The 19,509-nt window shown below is 39.5% G+C and overlaps 1 protein-coding gene across 1 annotated transcript in view; it reads right to left on the reverse strand.

The window, feature by feature from the left end:
- Positions 1-19,509, reverse strand: part of LOC306831539 (roundabout homolog 2-like) — an 84,350-nt gene that overhangs the window by 33,446 nt on the left and 31,395 nt on the right. Inside the window, exons 3-5 of the mRNA XM_079355694.1 lie at positions 3,364-3,521; positions 2,943-3,063; positions 2,647-2,785 (exon numbers count right to left, since the gene is read on the reverse strand). Of these exons, the coding sequence (XP_079211820.1) occupies positions 2,647-2,785; positions 2,943-3,063; positions 3,364-3,521 (418 nt within the window). The remainder of the gene's footprint in view (positions 1-2,646; positions 2,786-2,942; positions 3,064-3,363; positions 3,522-19,509) is intronic.

Raw genomic sequence — 19,509 nt, forward strand, 5'->3', positions numbered from 1 at the left:
ACACAAGAGGAACATTGACATCAGACGTATCTCCGGCGGGTTTAATCAAACTGGAAGACACACAGCAATGATGAAATTTGTCTTCCATAAAATCATTAAAACAAACAAACCGGCTAAAGTATGCGAATGTGTTTTGATGCTTAAGATGGAAGCTTTTAAAGAGGTTGTGTCATTTTTGATAGAATAAAGACAGACTTTGTAAGGCAATTAAGACTCCCTGCTGCACACGCTCTGCAACAGAGGCAGAGAAAAGGCGAGCAATTATGCTGAGATGAAGGCATGGTAAAATGAAAGGTGCTTTCAGCTGGAACCCTGGCTGTTCCACTATTTCAATATTTATAAAGACGAGCCACCCACTGTGGTGTGGGCTTGTGCTGTATACTATATTGTACTGTATATGTGTGTGCGTGCGTGAGTGCATCTGTGTTTGGAGAGAGAGGGAAACAGAGACAGAGGGAGAGACAGACAAACAGTCTGAGAGGAAGGGAGTGGCTCAGTCTGACAAACCGAATTTGATGAATGAGCCGAGCGGTAAGAAATGACTAATTCATAGACGTGTTGCATGCATCCGTGTGTATCCACTAGTGCAGCATAGTATGTGAGCAGCAGCAGAGGCAGCAGCGGCAGTGGTGCAGTTAGAGTGAGAGAAACATCTCAGAGACCAAAGTTTAGATAAGCGCCTCAGAGGGGCTACACACAGAATGAGTGGAGGAGCAAGGAGCCAGGCTCTCCCTCTCTGGGGTCCCTTTTGGCGTGAGAGATCCTGTGAAATTGTGAAGCCAGCCATGCTGATTCAGAGAGGGAAGACAAGTCAGGCAGAGAAATGGCACAAGGGGTGAGAAAAAGTCACATTTGAAAATAGATGTTCCGAAAGGGGTGTGGGCAGAATATCGATCGGGGTTGCGAGGTCTGTCCGGAGTCTGGTGAGGACTCCATTCATAGCACATCTCTGACCCAGATACAGACTTCCCAAGAGGCCGAGGGGTTTAGGGGAAGAATGAAATAAGTGGAAGTAGGGAAGTGAGGTGAGGCTGGTCTGAAAGTAGGACATGTTTTTAAGAGTCAAAGGAGACTGAAGGTAGAGGACAATGCAGGATGGCAGACAGATTACCAGACAGAGACACAGGCAGGTATTATTGTCTATTCGCAATAATACGCTAAAGTTGCAATAATACATTAATGTAAACAATATGCTGGTGAGGGAATCATTTTGTTCCTACAGCATGAGTTTCTACAGCAGCTAACAGGTGCTAGTGCAAAACTGCAGCACAATCAGTGTTTCCCATTTTTAGGGGAGACATTTTTTTAGAAGTGTTCTTTTCTTTTTTAGTTGATTCTTCTACTTAATTCTGTTAATAATTAAAACCTTTCCAAGAACATAATCTATGATCACTTTTAGCTGTCAAAAAGGGAGAGCACTTCATAGTAATAAGCATTCACGTCAAACACATTCTTAAACTCCAGGAAAATGTGCTGCTTCCGATTTGTGCAACGTCTAATCTGTAGAGGACTTAAACCATGAGAAGAAATTTAAAAAAAGAAGGTTTTTGATGGATTGCTGAATAAGATGTGCTGTAACCAAAGAATAAAAGCCTATCAACAGCTACTGAAAAAACAAGTGTTTTAATGGGATCGCAATGCAATTAATGTGTGTTCTCATGTGGGTACACAAGGGTACAAAACCACAGGAACACCTTTCAACACAATGCAGTCCAACTCAACAGCATCACGCACTACTGCAGAAAATAACCACAGAAAATAACCACATCTTCCCACACGGCTGGACATTATCAACAACATAGAGAAAGCCAATTAAGTTGTCAGATTGTTTAATTTGATCAATTTGAAGTGACTGAATAATTTGATCAATTTAACCTGTCATGCTAATAAAAACACCATACAGAGGGCCTCTTTTATGTTATCATGTCCTATATGCTTCTTTAGGTAGAAATGTTTTTAGCGATAAAATACATATTGAAATCACTAGCTTTGACCTGGGCGGTCTAAGCAAAAAGAGGTTCTTGAGAGTTTAAATAAACAAAAATCACTGAGATGAGTCCTTGTGCTTTTAAAACTACGTCCTTTGTCTCTTAAAAGTTGTAACGTTTTGAATCAGATTGATGGTTTAGGTTTGGTTTGTACAGAAACGTTCAAAGTGTTGCAGAGGTCATGTGCAAAAACAATGTGCAATACAGTGATATGTAAAAGTAAACGCTGCAAAGTCCTAGCTTTAGAGCCCTGGCAAAGAAAGAACATGTAAAAAGTCTAAACTATCAACAGCATCACTGTGAAGGCTTCTCATATGTATACTTCATATCCTACTATGCATCCATCTTTTGCCTTTAAAAAAAAAAAAAAAGCACACTAAAACTTTAAAGTGCGAATTTGTCAAAAGCAGCCAATAGAACGTCTTTCATCTGCTGCTAGCACAGTAGTTCAAACAGCCAATAATGAGATTTTCTGCTGCTAATAAATTATTTTGTCACATTGATGAAAGTCTTTCTTGGTTAATACACTCAATCTATTATTTTCTTCTAGTGGGACTCATTACTGTAGCTGTACTCCAGCATTTACCCGTGGTGTCTCACAAACACTCATGCACACACAGATGATTGCACTACACACGCATCCACACATATTCCTCACCTGCCGCGAGGAACATCAACGTCCTCCTTTTTCCAGCGCAGCGTGGGTTGAGGGTCACCATGGACCTGACACCTGAACTCTACACTCTCGTCCACCAAGACCACCTGGTTCACAGGCCGCTGCACAAACACTGGTCGTTCTGAATGAGAGCAGAACACAAAAAAATAGAAGCTCAATATACTTTTGGACGGAGTGGTAAATACTTTATTAGCTAGAGTGCAGAGAAAAACCAAGATAAAAATCATGATTTATTTCTTTCTGCGCCAAAATAAGAGAAAATATGTTTGACTTCTTACCAAACACTGAGAGCTGAGCTTTTTCACTTTCTCTCTCTCCAACCATGTTAGCTGCCACACAAACATAAATCCCTGCATCCGTCTTCTTTGTATTTGTGATGGTCAGCTTTGACCCACGGACCTGCAAAATAAAACAAGTGAAAAAATGTACTTCATTACAAAGAAACTTAAATTTAAAGTGTTTCCTGTTGTAAGACTTGTAGGCATGTAAGTAAATAAGTCTTAATTTATATAGCACTTTTAAAGCAATTAGTTACAAGGTGCTTCACAATTGCAAATAGAAATAACAGGAAAAAATAGACAAAAAAAGAAAAACAAATAGATAAATAAAAATGTTAAAAAAAAAGTGTGAAAAGGAAAAGCATTGAGTGCGTGGTTCAGAGCATAAGTCAAAGAAAGTGCTCCCTGAGGATTAACCCACCGTGATTCTGTCATCTTTGAGGTCGAGACGAGCTTTATCCTTCCTCCAGAAAGTGGTTGGTTCAGGGTGCCCGCGTGGAGCCTGACACTCGAGACTGGCTGTCTCCCCGACTGCCACTACCGCATCCTGCGGGTTCTGTCTGAAGTCATCGCGTAACACTGCAAGACAAAACAAAGGAAGGAGGGTCTGTTACTCCAACTGTAACAATGGCTCATTTTTTTAATTACTTCCAAGTTTTATCAAATTCTATTGCTCTGAGACTTAGCTGTCTGGGGTTTCATAACCTTTACAACCTTTTTTCCAATGTGTGAGTCCAAAGACAATTCTATCAAGTAGGAGCTGCCTCACAGGATCCACAGCAATCTCTCAGTCTTTAATAATACAGCTGTTCCCCTGAGGGGGTGTGGGCTCGTCTTTGATCTCAGCAGCTAAATGTAAGAGCGAGTAAAGCCAGGTAGGATTAATGGTACAATATAGATGGGAAAGACAGCCCAAAGAAGAGCAGAAAACAGGGAAGGAAAGGGAAGCTTTAGAAGCAACACAAAGAGGGAGATATAGAACCATAAGTGATAGATCATACATTAAAAATTCAAACTGCACGACATTTCTAAGGCCCTATAGGGGCTTCCTTATGCAAACTTCCTCACATCCGATGAAGTGAAAAAGGGGGGTTACAACAAATACCACTCTGTAAGGCCATGACATATATCAAAACAACAGTGCTTTACTTAAAGAAGTGTAAAATGTATGAAGGTTTATCCTCTGAGGACTGGGATTTGGATGTGTGTGTGTCATACAGGTTAAGTACAAGTTGGGCCTGATGAGTTTGCTGGATGGAAAGGAAGGGGCTCGAAAATCATCCAAATGTAGCTTTTGGGAACCTTGAAAAGCCATAGTATATGTACAACCCAGTGGGCCCTATCTTACACCTAGCCTTAAGCAGCAGCATCATTATTATTGTCCACTTGAGGCCTGTATGCCTGAAATCACATGCACTTTAAACCGCTAATGTCGAGCCCAATATTACAAATGCTATTGCACTTGTCCTCTTGCTAGTCGTCACCAATAACATTCCTCATTGGAAGAAAATCAACAACATCATTAATCATTATATCCATCATCTCCCTTTCCAAAGTAAAGTGCCTTTTAAGGAGCCTACATACTTGTAACAGATGCATCAGGAATAGCCAATATTTACGGGGTTTTGCAGAACACGAGGCTCATGAGCAAGGCTAAAAAGCACCCATTACATGACACTACAAACATTTTAAGGAGCTCTGGGTTTTAAAGATGTATGACATTTAGGAGGCAGATCTAGTTTGCCAAACCTTATGAAGAAAGTAAACCTCTTGGACTTTTCCCAAAACACAACAAGAAGCCACCTTTTTGATAAATCTTGAAGTTTTGATGTAATCTCAAGAGAACTATATTTTTTTATTGAATAGAGAATCTTAATGGATGTCTATAGCCATATTTTGGAAAAAGCTCTATGAAGACTTAAAACATTTCCTTGCTTTTATTGCAAAGCAAATATTTTAACCTATACAACAGAGTGTATGCTGAAATTGTTTCTCAACAGCATGCAATACTGTGCTATACTTGACACACTATGGGGCTCCCAAACTTTTCAGATTGTGACTCCCAAAGGTGGTTGAACAATACAATGCTGCAGAATGCCATGCACACACCATAATAGAGCTATCCAAAGATGGCCTAAAAACCATGAAATCCTTTAATATAGTAATTTACTACAACAAAGTATTGAAACAGAATATAAGTTATATCCAAGTATAGACTTTAGCACTGTGTGTTGATATAACCTTTAATAAAAGACACAGTTGTGTGCATCTTAATGATTTTTACATTTTCATTTCATACGTTTTATTTGAAATTGAATTACTTTTGTAACTTGTTTTTACAATAGTATGTAAAATGTACAATTTTCAAGCCGCCCCCCCGTGATGGCTTGTGACCCCCACTTTGGGAACCCCAGGTCTATGCTATTGGCTTCAAACCAATTCAGATAACTGCATGATAGATCTGTATAAAAAACTGATAACAGTCCACATGCTGTTAGAATTCATTATATTAGGCCTCCATAGATAACATGAATGAGGAAATAGAAAACTTTGGTTGACAGTTTTTAGAGGATATTTTATCCTTGTATGATAATACAGCTTCAAAGCTAGCCTCTGTGCTAAGCAGCCAGGTCAGACCTTGGATTCTTGTAAAGAGACTCACCACTGCATGTACAGTTTAGAAGATAAAGCACCAGTGACCATGGTTAGGACTCAATTAAAAACTCCTTTTTAGTGCCATGTCAAATAACAAAGGGACAGGTGCAAGGTTTCATATGGGACAACATGGTTTCAGAATATTTCATTATCAGCATTGAACGTCAGTGAGATGTTCTAAAAAATGGTTGACATTGTTGCTTTTTAAAAAATTTACTAAATGTCCTCCGTGCTGTTCTTTGGATGAATACTGTAGCCAAAAGAGAGGCAACAACTCTATAACTTTGAAAAAAAGAGACAGGAATTATGACAGCTACTTGAAATAAGGTTGGTGAAATATGCCACATTGCTTTTTACATCTCGGTTTATTAGTATTCCATTTACATGGACTGTATTTCTGCGTTTTTCCACTGCTGGACGAGCAATTTAAATATCCATGGCAGAGATGTCTGTGCTTGATTTCGTGTTCAAAGGAGCAACAACTTCAAGAATTGTCAAGAAAAGCCTTTAAAAGCCATACTCATGCGTTTCCAAATGAAGAATGAGGTAGCTGCAGCAAAGTTAAAAAGGTTACAGCTTCAACATTTCCTCATTCTGTCACGACTGTTATCCCAAATAACAATTTAAAAGCTACTGCTCGAAAAAGCGAAAAATAGGAGTGACTGTCCTGTAATTATGATTAAAAATAGAGCCCATGATTTCCATGATGCCGCTTTGCATTAATACATGTGTTGTGACATGTTGTTTTTTATAAAATGCCTAAATGTGTGCCAAATCGGAATTTCTGACAAAAAATACTATTGTAAAAACATAAGAAGTCAGTTGCAAAGAATAACACAGTAAAATAGGAAGCAAAGTGTCTTATCTGAATTCTGGTTTAATTATGTGCATTATCGTAATTCACATCTCAGAAAGATCATAAACAATTAATTAAACAATTAAAATAAGACGGTTTTTTTATTCCAATCAAAAAAGTTACTGGTTTATTAAGAAATGTCTGCTGTCCAATGTACAATATTAACTACCATTAAAACGATAGTTTGCTGAACACATGGCAGCAAAGACTGGAAAAAAAGGCCTGGTGTTCAGTCTGTTTCTCATCCTCATTACAGCCATAAGCTGTTCTGCTGATATATGGCAGCATGGATTCCAAGTCCCAGAGGACACCTTTAGTGAAGAAGGAAATCAGGAAGGAGCCAAAGGCCCTTTGGCTCAGCTGTCAATCACATCCTGTCTGGAGTGCTGGAGTCCACGAGTCTCACTAGCAGACTCTACTTTGGCACATAAATATGCCTGGTTGACGGTCATGTGGGAACTGTACACTTAGTGACCCATCCCATGCACAACATACTAATAGTCACTTGACAACTTCCCCTTAGCATTTTGTCACTTTAAAGATGATATTTATAACACAGACACAGAGAAGTAAAACTGAAAAACACAAAGGTAAGGCAAAGACGAGTTAGTGAGCCATCTTTACGGCTTAATACTTTAAGTCTTGATCTTCTTAAATCTTTCAGTCTTTCAATTCAAACATGAGAATAAAATGACCACCAATTTATTTTCTTGTGGAAATCTCAAGACGGCTATCTCAAAGACCAGTCACCACTGTATATGTCCATTACGTGGCAAAGGATTGACTCCTCAATTGTGTTTGATGCTTAAAGGTTTGAATGAATGAATGCACGAATGTATAGTTCCTAAGACAGGTATTTAGGTTATTGGAATTTGTCAGGTATTGGGGCTGGGGTTTTGTAAAAATACAGCAACATTGATAGCTCTGTGCTTGTAATTTATTCTGTCCCACAGTCTGCATTACCCCACTTCAATAACTGCTATATACTACATCCCCCATACCACTTTAGGTGTCCCCCTTTGTTTCCTGATTCCCCCCTGTGAGACCTCTCCAGGTTCATGTCCCACAAGGTATTTGTGAAGGCCTGTGAGATGTCAGTTGGGGGTTGCTGATGTTCTAATCTATTGATCAGAAATGTGGAGCCCCTGTGGAGGCAGCACCCATGTGTAGTCTGTTGTCGGCTGGTAATTATTTCACATGGTGGGGCCCCGACACCGCTGCCTAATGTTGTCTGATTGAGTATTGCTCAATTATTCAAGCAGCCATTCAGTGGGACCCACTCGCTCACCAGCTTCATTTATCAAATCAGAAGGAGAATGATTTGTAAATTGGCTTCATTTCACAACACAATGGGTGGTAAAAATATGTGACATGGTGGAAGTATCTGAATACATTTAACAATACATGAGCTTATTAACGGATTGTAAGACGAAGGAGGGTTGTGTGGAGGTTTTCTGAAAAAACTTTAGATATTCCACCTTCACATTCTGATTTCTTAAGACCCCCTTCAGTTACAGCTAGCCCTCTATACCTGCATTTCATTTCAACTATTTCAACACAACATCAGATCCATGAAAATCCCACTTGAGATCGTGTTACGTGCTGCTCAGCCTGCAAGCTCTCCGAATGATTCAGTCTGAGAATATCAACTCTATTTGGAACTAAATACGTGGATTTATTTCTAAACAGTAGGGGGTCTTTCAAAAACATAGCAAGCTATTTATCTTCTGTGGTACGGTTTATGTCTCATGAATACATTCAGCTCACATGCGGTCTCTCTTTACAAAGATGCAAACAATGAAGCTGACTTTTAAAAACCAGCCTTTACACTGGGGAAAAAAAGAACAATTATTTGCATGCCCTAGGATGTAATCATTAACTAAAAGAGAAAAAAACAGTCACTTGGTTACAGGTGAAGCATATGCGTCAGTGCCTTGAACCTGCATTATTTCTAATGGTCAGCAGGAGGAGACACCACCGGTTGCAAAAAGAAGGCTTTTTGTATGAAACCAGATGGGTAAATTAACCTACTTCTCAGTTAATCCATTAATCCAATATATTCAATGCAGTGAAGATGTTGATGAAGTGAATCATTTTCCCAATTGGAGTAATACCAAAGGTAAATTATTAGTGGTTACCAATCCTTTTACCCTTGGAGGCCCGCTACTTGTACCTATAAGAAAGCTGAGCCCCCCCCCAAGACCCACAAAAAAATAGATGCATTGTTTTCCAAACATAGCATACAGTAAATTTGAAATATTTTCATTGATAAAATCAACCAGAATGTTTTAGGAATCCCAACTTGTATCGAGATGTAATGTAGCGTGTCCAACCTGTCATTCAAATAACTTCTGGTTCTAAAAATACGAGATGTTGACGGTCAAAACACCAAACTAAAGGCTTCAAAAAGTTGTTCAATGAACAAAAGAGACACAATTGTCCCCACAGTAGCCACATCCACTTTGTAAAATAAAATCTTTAAAATGTAATGTTTATTCATGCATTTTTTGTAAGGGAAACATGAGAGCTCGCAAGATGCAAACGCAGATGCAATTAAAGACTTACACAGTTTAATCACATTTGACCTATTAATTCAGCACTAAGTGAGTCAGCTCAGTACATTAATTAATTGAAAAAGACAACCTTTCAGGTCATACCAGAAAGAAGTTATTAAACAAGGTGTGACTGACAGATGGTAATGGGTTACAAAATTTCAAACTAATTATATCGTGCAGCATTTTGTTTGTTTTTGGAGAGAGTGCTTGTTTGCTTGTGCATGGCGGTGGCCCAACCAGCACCGTACTGTATGATCCCACCCATAAGAAAACTGCCATGGCAGCACTGCAGAGGCAAAAAGAAACAGAATTGTTTATGAGTTGAGAGGAAAGATGAAGACACTAACACCTTGTGAGTTGTTGCGTGCAGATGGCTACATTTCCATCCAGGGAATCACAGATGCAGTGAAAGGCGATGTGCTGCATATGGACAAAGCTTGCAATATAGCAAATTTAAACCGTAGACAGGTTGTTTGCCTTCACAGAAAATGTGAAATTGTATGGTATCATGTTACCATGTTGTAAAGGTTTATACAGTAAGTAATGCAGTCTCTGGAAATGCTTGACAACAGCTCAGTGAATTTAAATGACAGTGGTCTGCTAAATTGCGCTTTAGAGTTTGCTGAAGATTCTTTTTGAACACCACAGCCTGTAGGGTTTGTGTCACTTTCTCAACAGCAGTCAAGGATGTCCCATATCTGTCACATGCAGAAAATGCACACTGACGCATACATGGCGTAAACAAAAAAGAAAACAGCTGCCCTGGTCTTATATCACCAACTTTGCTGATGACCACAACACATCATCGCCGTTCAAGACCCGAGCAGACGCATGAAATCAAGACAGATCTGCTGAAACACAATTTGGTGGGAGGGGGAAAAAAAAGAAAAGAAAATCCAGAGTTGAGAGGACTATTTGCATTGGGGATTTTTTTTTTTTTTTAAATAAATAAACAACTTAACATGTCTGTGGCCTAAAAAAGTCATCAGCAATCAGTCAGGAGTATGATCAGTGGAGAAATGAGGAGCGTTTACACAATGTCCCTTGAGGCTACGAGCCCAGCACAGACGTGCATTACCTTTTATAATTTCACTTTCACATCAGCAGGATGTAGCAGGAGGCAACCAAGACACACACAAAAAAATATTTTGCCAGAGAAAAAGGTTTGGGGATGTATATAGGGAAACTCAGCACTGTTTTTTTTTTTAAGTGTCATTATGATCACTTCTTCTTATCTTCATTACTGGACTCTTATAGATTGTTCATGTGTTGGTAAAAAAAATCCCCCTTTTTTATTGAAAAATATTTCCAGCAATCGTAACAGCCTTAAGATAAATTTGACCCAAGTTCATTTCCATTTTTGAAACCTGGCATAAAATCTAATCTCAAAGGCAGCGCAAGTTCAGGAGTGCCATGGTAACCCAAAGTCAGCACTCTCCAAAATTACAAGCAGGCAACCAGAGAAAAAAAAACCCTCACACCGCTTTGCTTTGGCTTTTTGGCATCATTAGTGTCGAGTCGAATTAGTGTCGATATGAAGGTCTGAAATAGATGCGCGGGGAAAAGTGAGTACGCCTGTGGCAAAACAGAGTTTAGCAGAGTTTTGGATGCAATTGAGATTATTTAAACTGGGGATGACTTTTGCAAACGGACACAGCATTTAATAATGAGCGCTGTTTTTACCACAGTTGCCTTTCAACTGAACGTACATAGCTTTGATCCAAAAAAGGGAAGATGGCTTTTACTCTTGCCCTATTAATCCAAATTTATGCCACTCATAACCAGAGGGCCCACATTACCTTTACTCATAACCTCCTTCTTCCTAATGTGAATTTACACTTTTAGATGGACCAAATTTATTTGTTATGCATTCTTTGGCCTTTGAGCTTGGAGCCAGACAACGACAGTGAAGGGTTAACAATAAACGCCCTACCATTGTCATGTTTAATTAACCTCCATTCTCTTGTCATGTAATGTAAATTGAAGTTGTGGACGGTATAGAAGGAGGGCTCTCCCCCTCCCCCAACTTCCCCTGCATTCCCCCCATCTCTCACTTGCCATGCCTCTAGTTACAGTAACAGCATTCCCTCAGACCACATTTCCACATCTATAATTAATTACTCCTGTCTCCACTCATTTCTTCACGAGAACACGGTCCTCTATCTCAAAGACTAACCTATGTAAATCCTCCCTGCGCTCCCCAGACTATCTCATCTACTAACACCTGTAAATCCAGATGTGCATTTGTGTGCACAGCTTTATGCAAATATTTGTACACCACCTAAGTTCATGTTTTTTTGCATTTTTAAAATGCCGGATTCCTTCTCGTTAATTGTGATCTTCTGTCTTACTATTATCTTGAGTATTTAAAGGAACCTCTGCCAAATCTGATTGTGCTGGGAGGCACGTTTCACCCATGTTTACCGCCCTGGACCCCTGCTCCAGCTTTTATTGGAAGAATATGAAAAACAAGAGCAGAAAAAAAATCGGTGAGGGCGAAATATAGAAAAAAGATGATCACATTATTTATTCTCAAAGACCATGGATATCACAGACCCTTACAGCAATATTGTGGAGATGTACAACATGAGCTGGAAAAATGAGTCAGGGATCAGAATCTAGCCTTTTATCCGCCTTGTTTCACTAAAGCAGCGGCCACCCAGGGAGAGAGAAAGAGAGCTTTCTTACATGTATTCGCCCTCACTAACTGAAATTATGCACGCTGCTGTGTTTTCGCAGTCATCATTGTGGACATCAGCACAATGGAAAGAAGTGGATAAACAAAAGCTAAATGTGCATCCTCGCAGACCATTAAAGGTTAAAAAGGCTTAATCTTTTTCTTTTTCTTTGCCTTCCTTATCTACCATCTTCTTTTTCTTTCATTCATTCTCTATTTCCTCAAGTAATGATGTGTGGTAAATATGCACTGCCGATAGACTATTTTAGGTTTAAACATGTTTCCCTACAGCCTCCAGACTATTTGGGATTTCATGGAAGTAAATGGATGTTCGAGAAAGCAAAAATCTGCAGTGATAATCTGTGGGTCTACACCATCCAGCATGATCAAACACAACCTGCCAGAGATGGTGGGTTCTAAGCTGTGTTTACCACAACTATCCTTCTTTGCACGGGTACATACAGATGGCCCACAATATGTGCATGTTTGGATAACATATAGATATGTATGGCTGCATTTGAATAAATGCTCCGAGCTATGAAGCAGGGCACTGCATGCCCCCGTCGCTGCTGGCATTTAGCACAAAAGAAAACTAATTAATATGGTAATGTCATGCCACCATATTAACTGATAAAATGTGGTGCGCCGTGTTGCTTTGATTGTGCTGATTTGACCTTTGATCTCTAAATGAGTACATGAAGTGAAATGATCAAACATGTGTGTAAATACACAGGGTTTGTGTGACCTGGAGGAGACCACATGCCCCTATCCAGCATGTGATACACAGATACACGTCGATATCAATTCACATCTTTCATTCAAAAAACAAAACAAAAAAAACCCTTTTAGTTGAAGATTTCTAGTTTCTACTTGGACAACATTTAATATATCGAGGACCTAAATATTGGCTTTTATTGATCTCCATGTGGATGCTAGCATAGCCTTAAAAAAACATGTACATGTACATAGCCATCATGATGTTTTCCCTGTGCTTGTGAAATAATACTATAGCCAGAGTTGTTTATTTGTGTTTTGTTTATGGCAAACAGTGACCATGTTCGACAAGATGTTTGATTTCGAGCTGACAGGCCACTGTGGTAGCAAGTGTAAAAGCAACAGCATGCAACTTTTCCATCTTAAAATAGTATTTTAAAAAATCAATTTGATAGTACAATACTGTCAACAGGGAGAAAGGTGTCAAACTAATTTCCACAGAACGCCCTGGTTGTTTTCTTTCATCACAATGAAACTTTGGCAGTGGGCTGCGCTTCTCTTGCGAGAAGTGTGCACGGCTTTATGGCACTAGTTCAGACATCATCCTTTGGCTAAAAAGAAGCCAGTTGGCTTGTCTCTGTACTCTTAAATACAATGTGCTGAGGCTGAGAGACCAATGAGGATTTGTGACTGATGAATCTCAGATGAGAAAGAGAGAAAGTGACCGGAGCAAGAAGTAAATATGGGACAGGCTTTTAAACGTTGGCGAGAGCTTCGTGAAACAGTAGCAAAGCTGGCATTACACACACCGTGTGTTACGACAGTGCAGGTGCACTCAGAGACATTCGGTGGTCACAAAAGGGCCCCAAACCAAATTCCCACACTGCACTTTTGAAACCAGGAGGTATGAAACGATGTCAGGGTAAGCACTGATGCCATTCCCATTAGTAAAATGACTATAAGCATTTGTCCTGGTTGAGCCACAAAACAGCTGACTATTCCTTTAGAAATATTTCTTTTTTTTTCTAATAAATAATCAAAATTCTACACACCTGATTACTAAAGGCCCAACTTGTACTTTTATAGTTTTATAGTCATTTTTGTTCCTGTCAACAGGCCTTACAGGTAGTTCAATTCTTGTGGACAGTGCATCCTCCTCCTCAATTCCCTATTATCATAGTCCATTGATGAGGGTAGATGCTGTTAAATAGTGTGACTGACCCTTTTTTCTCCCGTGTAATAATGTTTCTTTCAGGGGAAACACTTGAGCAAAGAGTTTGGGTGCAGGGGTGGAAAGGCTTGGGCCATAATCTGGTATTAATATATGGATCACCATACTGTATGTGTGCACATATAGATATTGTTTGTCTATAGAGGCTTGTCAAGCTTTTAAAAGCCATAAGTAATGTTTTTTTGTTTTTTTTTAAGAAAAGGTCCTATGTGTATGTCTCAGCAGCAATAAGCTCCTCTTATTCTGCCCTTTAAACCCCACCACCACACCAACACTCAACTGAGCGGTTTAGGAGATTATTCACCCCAAATCTGTTAATCACATCTATGCACACCCCCCTGGTGGTCCTATGCCAGGCAGCAGAGATTCTGCTCATATACAGGGAGCTGATGTGGGTGGCTGTCACTGACCTGCTGCTTCCAACACCTTACCAGGCTTCCTTTCTGCATCTGTCTTCCATCACATGAAGCGTCTCAACAGATTAAAGCGCTCGATCTATCAGAGGAAAGACTGTGGTGCCACTTCAGGAAATGGCATTCATTTTCTATATACATGACATTTCCATAGACTGATAGGTAAGGAATAAAAATCAGTCCAATCTTCCAGTGATCGCCCATCATGGGGTGATCAGTCTCTGCTGAGAGAGCACGTCGCTCCCAGTGTGAACACACACATGCATATTCATGATCTTTCTGGTGAAACTCCACACACACACACACACACACACACACACACACACACACACACACACACACACACCTACACACACGCACACCCCCCCCCCCCCCCCCCCCCCCACACACACACACACACACACACACACACACGGGGAGGTGTTTGTGCAAACACAATGGCACGTTTTTTTTCTCTCTCTACCACACACACAAACAAAGCTGCTCAATACATCTTTATGCTACAGAAAATAACGTTTCTAGTTATTCATTGCTCTCTTCATCCTCCGTCAGTCTTCCTCTTTTTCTCTTCAAACACAATTCCAATTTCTTTTTCAGTTAGCCGAACAATGGAAACGGCTTCTTCCAACGGTTCGTCTTCTCTCGTGTCCCCGTATTAATCACAAGCCTTGTCTTTAAAGTGACAATCTACCCTATTCTACAGTACGTTCCCTGCATCTTTGCATTCATAGATCTCTTAAGTAGAAAAAAAAAGATTTTTTTTTTTTAATTTAAAGCCAAATGAAAAAACAAAACAGTCACATGTAACATTTTATTATTTGTGCAGTGTGTTTGGTGCGCTGGTTGACAAAATAACTGTAAATACTGACATGGCTAATCTCAGCCCAGCTGTTGGTATTAGGTCCTTTAATCCTGGTCCAGATCGGTGATGTGCTCACACTGGCTTGGAGACAGATGAGCAACAGCCACCAGGCTGCCAAGTGGGCTAAAGGCAGCAGACTGGCCTGACGCTCACTTTTCGACATGATAAGCTGTATATCCGCCGGTCCTGGAGGGCAACTCGGAACAGCAAAGTCTTTGTGTTGCATCATACAGCTGGTTTGGCTGCTATTTCACTACAAAATGTTGCTATGTTTTTTTTTAAATATATTTTTACAATAAAAAAAAATAAATAAAAAAAATAAAAAACAACAACTGTAAATTTCCTTCCAGTTATGGCTGAAATAAGACAAATAAGGTAGTCTGGCAATAAAACAGTTTTCCATTACAAAATGTCTAGTCCTGTTACACAACAAAACATTGAGTCAAACCGTTTTTAATGAACACTTGCTTTAAGGTCTAAGCACTTTATGACCTACAGTACATGTGATAGATATACAACAACAAAAAAAAAAATCTGTTGCAAACATTAAAGTGTTCTAGTTTGGCAACTCAGAAGATTTAAGAATGAAACAAGCAGACGACCTATGATTAAACCGATAAACTCAAGTTGCATTGACCATCCCACAAGCACACCTGTGACCCATTCTACCTGTCTGAGCTGTCGCCATTGAATAAATTATAGCAGCAACTATTGCTGTCATTTATCACTTTCCTTTCTTTGTCTATTTCTAAGTCAAAGAGAGTGTTTCTCTGACTGGCACAGACTGTAAGCAGCACACAGCTCTGAGAGCAAACACACACAACACACTGTATTAGTTGTGTCAATTCAGTTTGCTCAGATGTTCATTCTCTAAAGCAGGATTGGACCCTTTTGATTTTTTTTTTGTCCCTTTTTTCATCTGATTTTTGTCAAATCAAGTCACATTTGTCAACGCTTTCATAAGCTGTCAATCTGAGTTCTAACTGACATGCCATCATTCATCACAGAGAGCTGCTCCCCTCTGATGAAATGCAGTTCACATCACAGGGATGGTTCTTTTCCCTGCAGGCAATGAAATAACCCTCTAAATCCTGGTAAAAATGACTGCTGTGAGAGGCTGACTTTGCAGTATGAAGAGTTGCACTTCTCTGCTGCTGTCACACGAGAGCCAGTCTGCACTGACTTTACTGTCTAATCTGCATACCACGCCGCGTGCCAAACAGGATTGTGGCCAGTCAGAAGAAAACAAGTGAAGAAAAATAGACAACGCAACATCTGTGTCACACACAGGTAAGGGGGCGGTCAGTATTGTGAGACAGGTAGTAGATGATTGACAGAGGCAAGCACAGACATGGATGCCAACACGTATTTTCTAGATAGGAGGCGTAAAGAAACAGACAATCCTGTCTTAATCTACCCAGATAAGAAAAATCAACCTCGCAGCCGCCACATGCAAACAGACACTGCAAACAACACATACCCAGTTGACTTCAACAACCTGTTCTTTTCACGAAGTACTGATTAATTTACATTCCGATCAGGAATTTTAGAACTATAAAGTAAAATGATCTGTTTAAAGGGAAAACATACGTTCTCCTGATTTAATACAGGTTTTTCTGTATTTTTTCGGCATTTTGCAGAGATCATTTTTTATGTACATTAGCAATTTAAAAAACAGAATAATAAATCCTCTGCTGGCCTTCGACAAACTGACTATACAGGCAGAAGACGCTCAATGATTTAGAATCCGTTTAATTGACTAATTAATTCAACAGTTAAAGCAAAACTAATAATAATAATAATAATGTAACCCTTCCAATTTAAAATAGTAGTTTCAAAGTTGATCTAATTGTAGAATAACTTTCAACACGAAGAATGGCACCCATCGCATTACAGAGCGGCCAAGTTGCTGGATTTCACAAGGAGCACATACAGCTCTAAAACATTAGATAGAACACTAGGCTTGAGCTAAAAAGAAGCCAGTTAGCTTACTTTGGTACTGTACTGGCTGATGCAATGGCTGAGGCTGAGAGATAGAAGGTGAAGGTGACATATAAAAATATAGAGGAAGAGGCCAGTCTAGCAGGAATATTGGGCAGGCTTTTACAAATTGGTGAGAGCTTCCAAAAGAATGCAAGTCAGCAAGATCTTCACCAAGCTAGCTAAATGCACGCTATATATGGTTTACAATAGTGCAGGTTTAACTAAGAGACCTTTGGTGGGCGGAAAAGCACACCAAACCAAATCCATGTATAATTTAACATCCAACATCTAACATGTTGCTTTTCTTTAAATTCTTACATTTCATTTCTTTTTGAGGTACTGATCCACTTTATTATAAATTTACATCCAGGGTGACTTCTAATTTGTATGTACTTTGAATATGATTGATGGTGTTTGTCAATATGGAATACTAAAACTGCAAGGCGAGAAAACATGGAATTAGGAAGAAAGACAGAATAAAGAAGGGGTCAATCAATGAAAGTTGGCTTTTTATAGTTAATAACACCACATCCAGCCTGTGATCTCCCCACTAACAAAGGCTGCACTTATGATTGTTAAGTTGCTCCAATTACTGGCTGGCAGAGGCTTTTGAGGAAAGGACCATTAACCCCGGCATCGGAAGATAACCGAAAACAGCCGGGTGTTCTCTCTCAGGGAATGTAATTGATGAGACACTGTGGAACAACACACCCACTGGAGCGTCCAGTCCCACGGCAAATTATTACAGAATGTGTGGCGTCTACCTGCTTGCTGTTTGCATGATATTTTGCCTGTCTGACTGTATCATACCTACATGATGAATACAGTAGCTGAAGTAAAGTCAATTTTAAGCATCCACTTCCAAGAAAACCACCTCTGTGCATAGAAATATGAAATGTTCCTTCACTTCCCTGTCAGAATAATAATTAACATTAGAAGATTAACATGTGTAAATGTATGTGCATGTCATATTTTCCTGGCAGCACTAATGTACGTAAACACAGCTGCACCCAAAGTGTTTTCAGTAGATATCCTAATCAGCGCCGCAGAAGAATCAGCTCTTCAGACTGACGATGCCGACGACAGCCAACACACACCCTCTGATGCCTTTTTGTGGAAATTCTCTGATTATATTTAAAGTTATGTTGGAATGAAATCCACAGGGTGACAGATGTGAAAAAGGGGGCTAAAAAAAGACTTTTAGGGTAGGGTAAACTTGTAAACATTGTCCCCAAGCAGCAAGAGAGAACTAGGCTCAAATTGAGTTTGCATGTTTTCTCTGCATCCTCTGGGTGCTTCATTCCCTCAGTTTAGCCCTCACACATGCAGGTTAGGTGTATAAAAAGAAACTAAATTGCCTGTAGGTGTGAAGGTATTTGTCAGGCTATGTGTGTGTATTAGCTCTGCAATAGACCGACTGCCTGAGAGTGAACTCAACCTCTTAGCTGGACTTCCTTCTTTGATGTCAGGACAGAATAAGACTGCAGAGAGCGTTCAGGATAGGGCCCAAAACAAGGCAGGGGGCTTCTGAGTTATGTTTGCCCCAGTAATTCAACTTGTTACATTATTAAACTCTGTCTTTTCCAAACAGATGGACAGCCATTCAATTTAAATGTCTGCTGATGAGTATGCATTGATAGTGATCTGGCATCACCATGACATTACACTTGTGTTTTAAGAGGAGGTTTTTTTTAAGTGTTTAATGGATTGCCTTGTAGTGGGCTAAATATATTCAAGTTCCTCAGATACTTCATTACATTGTCTTTGTAGATCCAATTATATTTTATTTAGAGCCACAAAAAGGTTAATATTTTGACTTATTCAGTGGAACATCTATCATATGGATTGACCCTATTGATCTTCATGCTCCCCAGAGGATGAATCCTGAGCCCTGGTGTGGTGCAAACAGCAGGTCAAATGTTTAAGGTATCGGTTTAACTACTTCTACAAGGCAGATTTTTTACTGACACACTGAAGATACCCTGACCTGACTTTAAAGTGAAAATAGAAGAAAAAAATGTATGAACGGCTCTTAAAATATGATAAACAAATAGATTACTTGCCAAATTGTTAAATAACCCTCACACTAATTTTGGGAAAAAATCATTTACATTTTGAACACATTCCAAACACACGTTCAATTGTTACCATGGGTTAAAATCAAAGAGGGCAATTGTTTCAAACAGCAGTAGGGCGAGTGTGGCTCAGATTGTAGAGTCAGTTGTCTCTCACCCGAAAGGTTGGCGGTTCAATCCCCTGCAGCTAAATGTCTGTTGTTTCCAAGGGCAAGACATTTAACCCCAAGTTGTTCTTGCTGCCTGTCAGTGGCATATAGATGTGTAATAATGGGAATAGTAACTTGTGATGGTTACTGTCACTGACATCAGTATGCAAATGGGTGTGAACGAGTAGGTGTGACATGCAGTGCAAAGGTGTTTGTATAACTAGAAAATCATATAAGCTCAAGCATATTTACCATTTAGTTTTGTCTGTATCTTGTAAGTTCTTTTTTCATCATTATTTTTATTGTCTGATTTTGTCTTGCATTTGTCAAAGTTGTACTTTTAACATCTTTGAAAATCAGATCTTGCTCCCAATGATTTCTTGAGATTAAATAAAGG

Source organism: Symphodus melops (genome assembly GCF_947650265.1).
Source record: "Symphodus melops genome assembly, chromosome: 11".
Lineage (NCBI taxonomy): Eukaryota > Metazoa > Chordata > Actinopteri > Labriformes > Labridae > Symphodus > Symphodus melops.